This window comes from Corvus brachyrhynchos, unplaced genomic scaffold (assembly GCF_000691975.1).
Source record: "Corvus brachyrhynchos isolate BGI_N302 unplaced genomic scaffold, ASM69197v1 scaffold101, whole genome shotgun sequence".
Lineage (NCBI taxonomy): Eukaryota > Metazoa > Chordata > Aves > Passeriformes > Corvidae > Corvus > Corvus brachyrhynchos.
Window position 1 is genome coordinate 15,227,249 of NW_008237239.1, and position 12,514 is coordinate 15,239,762.

General features: G+C 35.7%; 1 protein-coding gene across 2 annotated transcripts in view; it reads right to left on the bottom strand.

Annotated features, from left to right (window-relative positions):
* The window catches only part of USH2A (usherin), a 388,071-nt gene that overhangs the window by 322,777 nt on the left and 52,780 nt on the right, over window positions 1-12,514 (bottom strand). For both annotated transcript variants that reach the window (XM_017730037.1, XM_017730036.1), the window contains 2 exons: window positions 6,237-6,432; window positions 2,358-2,999 (listed from right to left, as the gene is read on the bottom strand). In XM_017730037.1, coding sequence (XP_017585526.1) covers window positions 2,358-2,999; window positions 6,237-6,432 — 838 coding nt within the window. The remainder of the gene's footprint in view (window positions 1-2,357; window positions 3,000-6,236; window positions 6,433-12,514) is intronic.

Here is a 12,514-nt window from a genome sequence, read left to right on the forward strand (position 1 = left end):
AAAGTTCAGAGAAGCAAAAAGGTCAAAATGAGGAAGATGACCATACTTCATCTTTTTAAGACCACTAACCCAATTCAAGACCACCGATTCAATTTAGAACACACACTACGCATGCCTAATGACATTTAAGCTCATTTCCATATGAAGCGGAGAATGGGAGGTGTTAATGTTATGAATATGCATTTGTATTTTGGATATTCATAATTTTTGTAAATAAAAAGCTCTGTGTTTGCTTGGATCGGGGCCCTGCATCTTAGGGAGCTATCCCACACAGTGCCTGGCGCCAAATAAAACATACACTTTCTAACTCTAAACTGTTAGAGAGTTTTTGTCCATCTCAGTTGGATATTGATATTAGATCAATATTCATATTTTGGTAAATCAACAAGAGGTCATGGATACAGCCTAATAGATGAAACACATGGCTGAATGCTCCAAAAAGAGCTATACTGCTTATAAAACAATTTCCAAAAGCTACAACCAGTTTGATCTTTTCTCAATTGACAACTCTTCCTGCATTAAGATTTTGGTAACTTTTGGAAATTTCCTGGATTTTATCAAAGCACATAAAAGATATGCTGCCCTGGGATGTTATTTTAAGCGCCACTTAACTTGTGTCATAGACTTGAAATGTCCCAACAGACTCAGAAATCGTCAGTATGTTTTCAGGGCTGCCAGTATTAACTCATTTTTGTGTGATTTAATTAGGCTGTGTTGGCTACATATACACTTGGAGTACATTTTCTTATACATTTGGGGTACGTTTTCTTATCTTTGTCCCAGGACAAAGCCATAGGACGTGTTTACAGCTCTTGAAACCAATTAAAATCTGTATTTCTATATGGAAGACTTTTTATACTCTTCCCTGTTTTGGAGAAAAGTCTCTTCTGGGACACACTAACAAAGAATATTTATATAAAAGTTAGAAATATTAAACATCGAAATAAGCTCTCACTAAAACAGTGAAAATAGCACAGCTCACTGTGTTCTCCTAAGAGCAATACAGTGCTTTTACAAAGATAAGAATTTACACTTTCACCTGCCGCACAGAGCTCAGTGCTCAGCACATACATGCTTTTAGCTGTCAGTTAGAAAATTTAAAAATAATACTTACACAAATACTTTTTAAAATTATTTCTCTTTTTAACAGGAACTATTGTGGGACTATTCCTCTGAGCGCCATGTAAGCTTTTCTACAAACCAGCCTGTTCACACTATCAATTAAACCTTTTTAAACCATTTAGTTCTGCATAAACCCTGGCCTTTCTTTTCCAAGGACAAGGGCGGTCACTGACTCGGGGAGCCTTGACATCACTCTTCTGCCGATCTCTGATTAAGTGGCTGCTACAGAGGGTTAGCAGGTCAAATAGCACTGGAGGAGGAACTAAGAAAAACAGAATGCTGCCTTATTTATTAGTATATGTACCTAAAATAATTTAAATGAAAGCATTTTAAAAAATACTTAATGGAGGTTAAGCAGCTTTTTTAACCTCTGTTCAAATTACTGAATGGCATATTAAAACCAATGGAGCTATAATGTACCTTTTAATGTGACCTGCTACTTGAATAAATTGCATATGTATTTAACTTGACCAAAATCTATCTGCTTAATATTATGATGAAGGGTAGGTTAATATTACCTATAGTTTCACTTTACCCACCTACTTTTTAAAACCAAAACATTGAAATACAACTACAGAGCTCCCCACTTACAATGAACTTTTAAACTCTCTTTAAAAATATGGCACAAAATCTTGAACAAGTATGTAGCAACTGCAAGTATCACCTACTTGTAGGGCCGAACTGTAAGCAGTCCTTGTGCAAGCCAGCATAACCCCAACACAGCAAGGCAGGTGAATGCTTTCTAAGTGGCATGTTTGCCAGCCTCATCAAAGTTTAAGCAACCATTTCTGCGCCTCCTGCCATGTTCAGCTTTATACATGAAGTGCCCTTCCTGAAGAGCATGCACTCTGCCTTCCAAATCCACATTTCTCATTATGAGGATAGCTGCTGTTCATTAAATTATGCCAATTTACCTCTTATTCAGGGAGTGGAACATGATTACTTGTATATTTTCTCAATATCTAGAAGCAACCTAACCTTATTTTGGACATGTTGAAACTGCAGTAATAATATAAATTAAACAGCATCGGGAAATAGAATAAATATTTGATGGTGATTAGGATAATAATGCTTCCTTCTCACTTAACACAGTTAGGAAGAAACAGAAAAAGTAATAACATGTCAGAGACATGTCAGACGTGAAGCTGTTTAAACACACATTAAAAACTGTAGGAAATGATAACAAACAAATTAAAACTTACTACATCAAATCGATTGTCTCCCAATTTCCTTACCTGGTTTACACTCGTCACACCTTCTCCCCTGGCGCTGAGGCAGACAGACACACTGCCCAGAAACATGGTCACAAACTGTTCCTGCCAACGTGCCCAGAGCGTCACAGTCACAGGGCTGGCAGCCGCGGACATTGCTCATGCTGAGGTTGTACGCATGCAGCACGCACTGACTGCACCGAAGGCCAGTGACACCAGCTTTGCAAGGACACTGTCCTGTCGATTTGTCACAAAGCAGAGAGCCATTTACTGTCCCTGCCTTCTCGCAGTTACATGGCAGACAAAGAAAGGAGTGACTTTTCTGCACTCTGTAGTACCCATCCAGGCACTCGTCGCAGCGCCTTCCCCCGATATTTGGTTTACATGCACATTGCCCCGTCCTCGCGTCACACACGGTTCCCGAAATTGACCCTGCAGCATCACATTCACAAGCCTTACAACCAGTTACATCCAGCCCATAAAAGTTGTCCATGCAGGTGTCACAGAGAAGCCCTTTCACTTGCTCTTTACAATTGCACTGCCCGGAGAGAGGGTTGCAGAATTGGCTCACTGAGCCGTGGCTGTTGCACCAACAAGGCTCACATCCATCTTCATTAGAATATCTGAGAGCTTTAAATCCAAAATTGCAACTATCACACCTAAGACCTGGAAAGAGAAAAGGAATTAATAAAAAAAACCCCAAACCTTAAAAGCTATTAATTTCATTTTTAAAAAGGGTAAGTTTACTACACTTGAAATAAAAAAAAGGGAGGACTAATATTCTTCACCAACATAATTAACAGGAGTGACAAGGCTGCACAAATCAATTGAGTAACTGTGGCATCCCAAAAATCTGTTTACTTTTCCAATTTGTTTCAGAAGCAATGTCTTTCTGCTGGCCTCTCAATACAATTTAAGATACTTCTGCAAGAGATTCTTTGTAACATTTCTAAGACAAAGCAGAATTAATCTCTTTGTCCCCCAGAACAGCACCTGTTGCACAATCAATGCCTACGTGAACTCTTCACCCTATATTGTAGAAATGCAATACACAGAGAATTGCACTGGGCTCACAATCTGTTCTGATAATAGATTAATATATTATATTAAAACATTAAATATACACTAGGACAGCACAAGTTAGACTAATTATAACAAATTATTTGCTTAACACCATAGTGCAGTTTTACCATTGATTGCATTTGTTAGTCTTTATTGTTAGCCCTTACCGAAAGCAGAAAATATTTTCCATAATCCAAAATGAAATATTTTTATCTAAATGATTTAGTTAACTCTGCAGTACATTAAAATAGAAACCCTTTTCTTCATGCTTCATCCTGTAGTTTTATTAGTCGTGTTTTCAAAGTCAACACTTGCTTTATCCCTGCCCCAAGGGATGGCATTTATATGTTAGTTTATAAAATGTACATTACGAGAAAGCAAACTAGATTATTATACGAAAAATGCAAATTCAGTTATGTATTTTTCCCTTGTAGTAGGAAAATCCTTCACTATGAAGCTATGACTTAATTGTTTCATATAGGAAAATATAAATACAATCTTCTAGCAAAATATTGTCATCATTTAAAAAAATACAAAACCATACAAAAATACATCTAGCAATGTAGAAAAATAAAACTAAAAATGGTAGGGAATGCATTATATATATGGATAAAAACTCAAAAACTCCAACAGAAGGCGAGTTCCTTTAACAGTGATGAATGACTCACCTAAGGCATATCATTTAATTTCAATAAGGAAAATAAAAAAGGACCACTATTGCTGCAAATTTTAAAAATAACTGTATTGTTAACAAGAATTATGACTCATTTTGAACTATTAAAATTGGTCTACATGGATTCATATCATATCAGTTTTAAAAATATGCGCAGTGCTTATTTGAATATGCCATACATATTCCTGACAGGTAATCTATTCCTAACGATACTGAGGAAGGCCTACAGGGCATCACATTCAATGTTAACAAGTACAGGGGAGTTAGCACGCTTGGCATTTAATTCACATTCTTCTACCTTTTTATTCTAGATGAATGACCTACTTTAATAAAATTATTGGTGCTAATGTATTTTACTGGTGATAGAATCATTAGTAAGATTTAACAGTTGTGTTAACTCTAACAGTTCATGTTTCATAACATTGCATTCCATAGTTGCATTTTTCTGTTATCGTGTTTGTTTAAATAGATAAAATGGCAATAGACAGATTGCTCTCAAAACCAATTTAGAAATCCAAAGAGGAAAGCTCTCTGGTAAAGTTTGCTGCACATGTTTCAATATACAGAAGCTTATTTACGATTGGTTTGGAAAATAAAGAGAATCTAGTCTGGAAAGAATTAGGTCTTTACTCGGCAAACAAACACTTGCATAACTACAGACCCCCATCATAGCTACAGATAAGTACAGAAAGCACAGATCTACACTTTTTTTTTAATAACTATTCCAGTGAAAATAAAAACAGTTCTTAATGTTTTCACGAGGGGGATAAAATTTAAATGTAGACAACCAAGTATGTGAGAACCAGACTCTGCACTTCTTGTCTGCCAAATTGCCAGAGAGTTAAGAAATGTTTTCCCAAGTTCAAATGTAAAATGTGGGCAAAGAATATATAATTAAGAATGCTCTGAAGTCCTTTTTCTTGAAGGTAGAGAAAGGGTTTAAGATGCACAGAGGTTATTTTTCTACTCTTAGCACCTTTTTTATTGTATGAAAAATACAGCATTCCACAGGAAGAAGGACTGAAACTGTTCAGGCCTCAATCTGTTTACAGCTGTTTTCTTTATTTGTTGTTACTCTGCATTTTCTTCCTTCTTCTAATTTCCAAAAGCAACAAAGACTTACAACATTACAAATGAGTCAATGTTCACAAGTGAGGGTATATATAATATCAAATATATTAACATGTACTTGAACATTATTAATGCAACCCAGAACCTGGTTAGGGTGAAGAAAAAATAGATTACTAATTCTGTTAATAACAAAGCAGAAAAGGAATTTTTCTTTTTGAGACATATGTATAGTCTGAGACATGTACAGTTACCATGCAAGGCTCACTTTATCAGGAAATTCTCCTTGCATAATATTCCCATACATCAACATTTCAAAGTGTATTATATATACTGTGTATTTTGGGCACTTGATAAATTTTGTCCTTATGTGGCTGTGGCTCCCCTCAAATATGCTGGAAGTAATAAATTGCTATAATCAAATCTAATTTCTGAAAAATACCTGTGGGAGTAACAAACAAAAAAGCACGTCTTGTAAAAAAAATGATAAATAACACAGAAGGTAGCAGTTTATTATAATCAGCTTGGCATTGAATTACAAAATTAAAATTATGTGGCCCTTGATAACTAACCCTAGCTATGTACATGATCTGTGGAATTATGTTGACTTATTTTGCATTTCATAGGAACAGTTCAAAGAAATATAATAGAAAAAAATTGATAGATTTATCACAAAGGACCCTGTAGCACAGAATATTTTGAGAAAAAAATCCATTTATTTTGGTCTATTAAGAAAACTAGCATGGAAACAATTTGCTTAGAACTCATTAAGTATAAAATACGTTGAAAAAGTGTTAATTTACTAAAAGAAACATCTACGCAGTAAGCAAATTACATTATTTCTGTGACTTATTAGTATGGAGCTACATAAGCTAACGTAGCTATGCCATAAAGGAATTTCTAAAGGGTTGATTAAACTAAGCTTCAAGCTGTAGTTTGATAGAATTATTAAATTAATAATTTTCCAACAGTTAATTTCAGTCATTTTTGCAATCTGCCTTCAGCAAAGAAGCTTTCTATACCTTTCATTTAGAAACCAAGTGTGTTTTATTTCCAGAGAAAACAAGAAAAATGGCTCCAAACTCTTACATTACACATACCAATAACATTTGCTTTGCACTTGCACTGTCCTGAATTTTGGTGACAGGTAATATCTCCATTGACTGTCCCAGAGGTATTACAGTTACAGGGATTGCAGCCATCAGGGTTTGACTGTTGCAGATTGTAGAATCCTTCCTGGCACTGATTGCATTGTCTGCCAGACACATGTCTCTTACAATTACACTGGCCTCCAATCTAGAAAGATACAAAATATTATAGAATGATGAACATATCTATTTTTAGATGATACATTCATTAGCTACAAGAATGGGAGTATGAGGTGGGGAGGAGAAAATTTTAAATGGAACAGAAAAGAAAAATAAGCCTGTGAGCATTTTTTTAATTTGTTGAGAGAAGGGAAAAAAGAGAAATGTTGAATGAGCGTAACTATTCGACTTTTGAATAGAGTTTAAAAGTCCTGTTCTTTCAAAACAGAAGGGAAAAAGAAGTGAGTAAACAATGCGGCCGTATTTACCATCTGGACAGAGAACCTGCAAAGAATATTTACCAAACAGCATTGTATACATGGTAACTTCTATTAAAACAAGTATTTTTTGAATCACAGTTACCATAAAGAACTGTCATCTTCAAAGGTCAAGTTTTGCATTTTTTTTTCTGCCCATATGCTTATTTATTTTAGTGAAAACGTTAATTAATGAAGCAAAATTGAAGGTTTTCCTTTCTGATTACTCATCCAAGGTACATTTCCTCTCCTTTACTGAAGGATGTGATCCAACAGGCTCAGCAACTGAAAACCTCTCCCTCTTTTCTTGGTTCAGCTGGGATCCCAAACATTCCACTTCAGTGGGGGTATGTAAAGGTGCTCATCTTCTCCTTACATGTTTAGCATTACTATTCAGGAGGAGCTGACACATCCTCTGTTATGCCTGGACCAAGATCTGAGAGTACGAGTCTCACATCTTGTGCACGATCTAAGGGCTCCCGAAAAGCTTCCTCAGTTTCAGACCTCTGAAAGCCATGGCAAAACCCCAGTCTCTGCATTCATCGCTTTCCAATGTGGTGGGGAAACAAACCACAGGGACAGAGCAACAGCACAGGGATGAAGAAACAAAGACACTGGTTAAGGCACAACATAAAAATAATACCAGGGGATCAAAGCAACACAGAGATGGGAATTAACAAAAGCTTTAGGATTCATAATCAAGGAACAAAAAATAACTTTTATACCTAAAGTGTTCTGGGAAACGCAGAGATGGAAGCAAATAGAGAAACTGTGTTATAAGGAATTTTCTTTGGGTCACTGTATTTTTTTAGTGCAAATATTTACAAATATGAAAAAGTAAAGTAATTCAAAACAATATTCATCTATGTCATCAACAGATGTAGTTCAATGTACTTTGCTTCTAGTTAGTTATTGAAACAAAAATTTCTCTTAACAGTTGCCTTTTTAATCTTTAATCCATGAGTCAAGTAAAGCTGATACAACAGTAGAGACAAAGCTACTTGGAAGTTCCACTTAAAGAAAATATTATCACACCCTCAAATCTACAATGAAGCTCAAAGCTTTATTAATACAAAATAGAGTATTTCAACATCTAATAGTAAATTCTTAGTGCAGAAAATACGGAATAGAAGTTAGAGAAGCATGTACTCCTACCCCCCTTCCTCGTAAAAGGGTTCTGTAGTCCATAAAATCTCTTTAATATGACTTCTTGATAGAGATCTATTACTGATGCATCAGCCTTATTTTTCAGGATGATGTAGATATTAAAAAGACAGGACAACAGCAAGTACAAGAAGAGTTAAAAGACCACAACACCAGAAAACACAGCAACAAGGATTTTCAAGTCAATTCCCTTTTAGACTGGATTTGATCTAGATATTTAGTGTATTATAAGAGACCCAGTCATGCATCATAGCCATTCATCAGAGAACTCACACGTGAAAAGCAACTCTGGGTTTAATCCTAAATGAAGAAAAATACCCAGTTTAATGCATAACTGTAAAAGAAACATTTTTTTGTGTTAGCGATCGCAGCATACAAAGGTTACACAACAGCACTCAACTCACACCCAAAAAAACTTTGAAGTTACTCCAAAAGCTACCACAGGAAGGAAAACATTACATGCAAAATGTCATCTTCAATAAGTGAAAATAAGATCAAAATAGGAAGCTAAATAAGAGAGGATAACCACCACCAAATTTTAAAACTAGAGTAAGGCAACACAAAAATGAGCATTTAACAAGCAACATGCCTAAAGAATGAAGGAAAAAAAAAATTAAATGTCAGAAACAAAGGAAGACCACCAGAGAATCAGTGGGGGCAATTAATAATTAAGTGGTATGATCAGCAGATTCAGAGTGGACATCAAAACTTTTCACTAAAAGATAAGTGCAGCATCAGTAACAGGCTATCCAGAGGGGACGTGGAATCTCTATTCCCAGAGATATCAAGATTTATCCAGACAAAATCATGACTGACTGGATATAGCACTGACAACAATTCTGCTTTGAGGAGAGCAGATGACCAACTAAAGCTTTTATGATTATGTGTAGCATTCAGGAAAGAGAACCACAACAGAGATCACAAAGAAAGTCTTCCACGGCTCTTCACTATGAAAGGGGTGCTACCTTTTTATTTCAGGAAAGGTTTTTAAGACTGATTTAAAACCAAAAACATCAGAAGAAAAATATTTTAGCAAAATCTCATCTGTTGAAAAGTGACTACACCTGAGACTGAAGTTCTAGATGAACCAAAATATAAAATCATTGAAATAATTATTTAAATCGGAACCATAAAAAAGGAGTAAAATTACATCAATCCCCTTAAAAGGCTGCATGGAAGTTTCTGAGATCTACATTCTAGTAGGCAGTTTTGTATTGTTATTCTACATTCTACTAGAAATTAAAATGATATATTGGAAAAGATTGGTACTTTTTTCCCCAAAGGAGAATCATGCTACATGATACTACTGCATTTCTTTAAGTCAGCAACATCTTAATATATCACATACACTGAACCAAATGGATGATCAAAAAGTCAAATTAATTTCTACATCAAGAAGTACAAACTTAATGCCTGGGGAAAATCAACACTGACTATAGGTAGACAGTGGTAAGTCCAAAATTAGCTGCTACCACTCAAGAAAGAAGCTGTTAAAGCTGCTCCATTTCCCCTACAAATCATTTGGAAGCTCTGAGGCCATTAAAAAGACAATAAGAATACTGGGATTATCAAGAAAATAAGTGAAAATTACACAGGAAGTCTCATTCTGTCATAAAAATCTGGTTTTTATCAACTCTTTACATAATTTCTGCATCTGGTTACCCTCACTAAAATAAGAGGTCACAGAGTGAGTAGAATAAGCAATGATAAAAAAGAAAAGACAATAAAGACTACAGATTGGAAATAAAGGACTGAAATGAAGGGAATGCATGGCTACATAATGATAAATGTCTTATAGAATTAATATTCTTTTTTTCTCAAGTTGTAAGATAGAACACCTAGGAAATTCTAAGTAAACTTAAAGGAATTAATTGCTTTAAAGATTTAGTTAGATTAATTCCATATGTGGACACCAAACGTGGCTACTCAGATGGAAATCCTGATTTTAGCTCAAGTAAATAACTGAAATCTAGAAAAGCACATCACAGCAGGATCATGCTTCTGGTAACTATCAGAGAGGATAATGTGCCAGATGAGTCTCAGCATAGCTGTTCTGATCCTGAATATGGGGAAACCTGTGGCTAATTGTGAGCAAAGGGTAGGTATTTCCAGATGCAACAAGGGAAAAATGTAGATTACTAAGCACTAAAAGAAGCAAAGAATACCAGTATCTTCAGTATAATTTTGTGTCAAGATATTACAAGAAGCAGTAATTTTCATCACATGCACTTGCAGAAAATGTATGTCCCCAAACTTAATGTTAACAGGGTAAAAAAAAATTATGCTTGAAGAACAAATATGACTCTTCAAACAACAAAGAAGTGTCTGGCCAACTAAAAGAATAAAATCTTATCCAGGAACCAGCCACCAAAACCATTTGCAGAATATTTGGGCTTAATCTGGGGAAAATTTGACTTAAAAATGAGAAATATAGAAAAATAGTATCTTTAATTTCTCTGTACAGACAGAGAAGCATCAAAATAACCTGTGAAATGCTTGGCAGTGAATACTGTTTCAAAGATGTTGCACAGGCTGATAAACATTGGTAACACCGTAGAAAAAGATGTACCACAGGTTATAAACGTGGAAACCTAAGAAATGGGGAGAACAAACCATTTCAATAACTACATAAAAATCCAAGTGAATTATGAAGGAAATAGGCAATTTTTGTTATTACTGTTATTATTTCTGTAATTCTAGCTTATTCTGGAAACTATGGTATCATTGAAAATATTGGCAGCAATGAATATTTAAAGATTTTGTTAACCAGAATTTCACCAGTTGTGCACTGGAGATACAATTGAAACTTCCCCCTTTCCCCAATTCAAATGTTATCTGCCATTTAAGGAAAAGTACTTCAATTTTCTATAACTGGTACTGGTTATAGAAGAGCAGAAAGCAATCTGTGCTCCCATTACTTATGCCTGAGAGGCCTGGTTCTGACCCAAACAGTCAGCAGACAGAAACAGCCTGTGTATTAACATGACCATGACCTGGTACTAAATCACTGATGGAAAATATCTGTCTATACTGTTCACTCTGAAAATGAACCTGGCCAAGCATTACTACCAAGTGGTGGTGTGTCTTGGGACCTAATAATTACAACTGTCATTTGATACAGAAAATCACTGATGCTCAGTTCACATGTATCCCTTTTGTCGTTTATAATTGACGTATGAAACACACATTATTCCTATATCTTTGAATGTAAACACTTACAGAAGGTATGCCAGCAACCTTCTCCTGCACAAACCACACCTGCAGCCTCACTGCCCTTAATCATGAATCCAACTCCTTAAGGCTTCTGAATTTTAGATCTACTGAGCAGTTCAGCTGCTTTAGACTCTAGTGATACCACTCATTAATCGGGGGACCGTGTAACCGAACACATCACATCTAGAATGACAAATTCAAGGTGAAGCCTATTCAGAAACTCTTTCAGTGTCCAGTTACTAAACTGATACGAGGACTTAACAAGAGATTTAAGCACTCAGGACAAGGGGTGACACGTTCCAAAGATTTGTCTTCATCGTTGCTTGGAGTACAGCAAACTGTTTAGCCATAGCACTCACCTAGTAGATATTCACCATGTACAGACCATAGTATCCGAAATATAACTTCTGACTACTTAAACTCTTGTTGGCCATAGAAATTCTCACAGCATAAATCGCAATTTGCTGAAAAAATCATTTGCCTAAGCCTTTCTGAAAGTTAAAATCAACTTCTTCTCCTTGGATATGCCTGTAATTTCAAATTGCTATTCTTTGGTGTCTGTAATAGAAGCAACATACTGTCAAAAATGTAATCAGAAAGTCTCTCCAATTCTGGACAATAAATGTGGTATGAGGCTTGATCTTATGAAGTAAAACAAATAAAGCTGGCATTTGAAGTTTCTTTTTCCAAAGTTAACTTCTGTGTTTAAAGCCCGAAACAGCTGACAAAAATAACCTTTTATAATTGGCCAAGTCGTTACTAATTTCAATTATTTACTCTCTAGCAGCTCAGAAGCACCTTCCCTTGACTCAATGCAAGTTTTAGGGCATTGCAAGACTCAGGGGTATATTTAGGTCTGGCATGAAATTCTTTCTGTTCATCCTGCCATCACCAGTTTTGTAATTGATTGATACCGGTCTCAATGTTCTGCCTTTTTGATATAAATGCTAATCATATATTTCTCACTATCTTCTTATTTGATACAAATTTGGCAAGGACCCCAGCACCTAGTTGTCTGCAGTCTCAGGAAGGGGGAGCAAGGAGGTTGAGGACTTTTCCTTTCCTTTTCTTCAGTTTAGGAAATGAGAATGGTACAGTGTGCTGGCTCACACACATAGGTTAATGGTCTGACACCAAATACCTGAGAGTATTCTCGGGATGTCAGCTTTGGGAACTGAAAATTGAATAAGCAGCAATAATGAAGTTCCTTTGCACTCCCCTGATATCTCTTCTTGTCATCACGTACGATGACTTTCAAAAGTCAGTAGCTTTCTACTACTTTTGCTCAAAACGTAAAATGAGGCATTTACCCTCTGCCCACAACACTCCAAGGGGTGGGATGAACCAAATCTCACAAATAAACTCTCACAGAAAACCAGCATTTCCACTTTACAAAATCCATCAGAAACAAAGCCATAGGATTACAGAACATAAAAA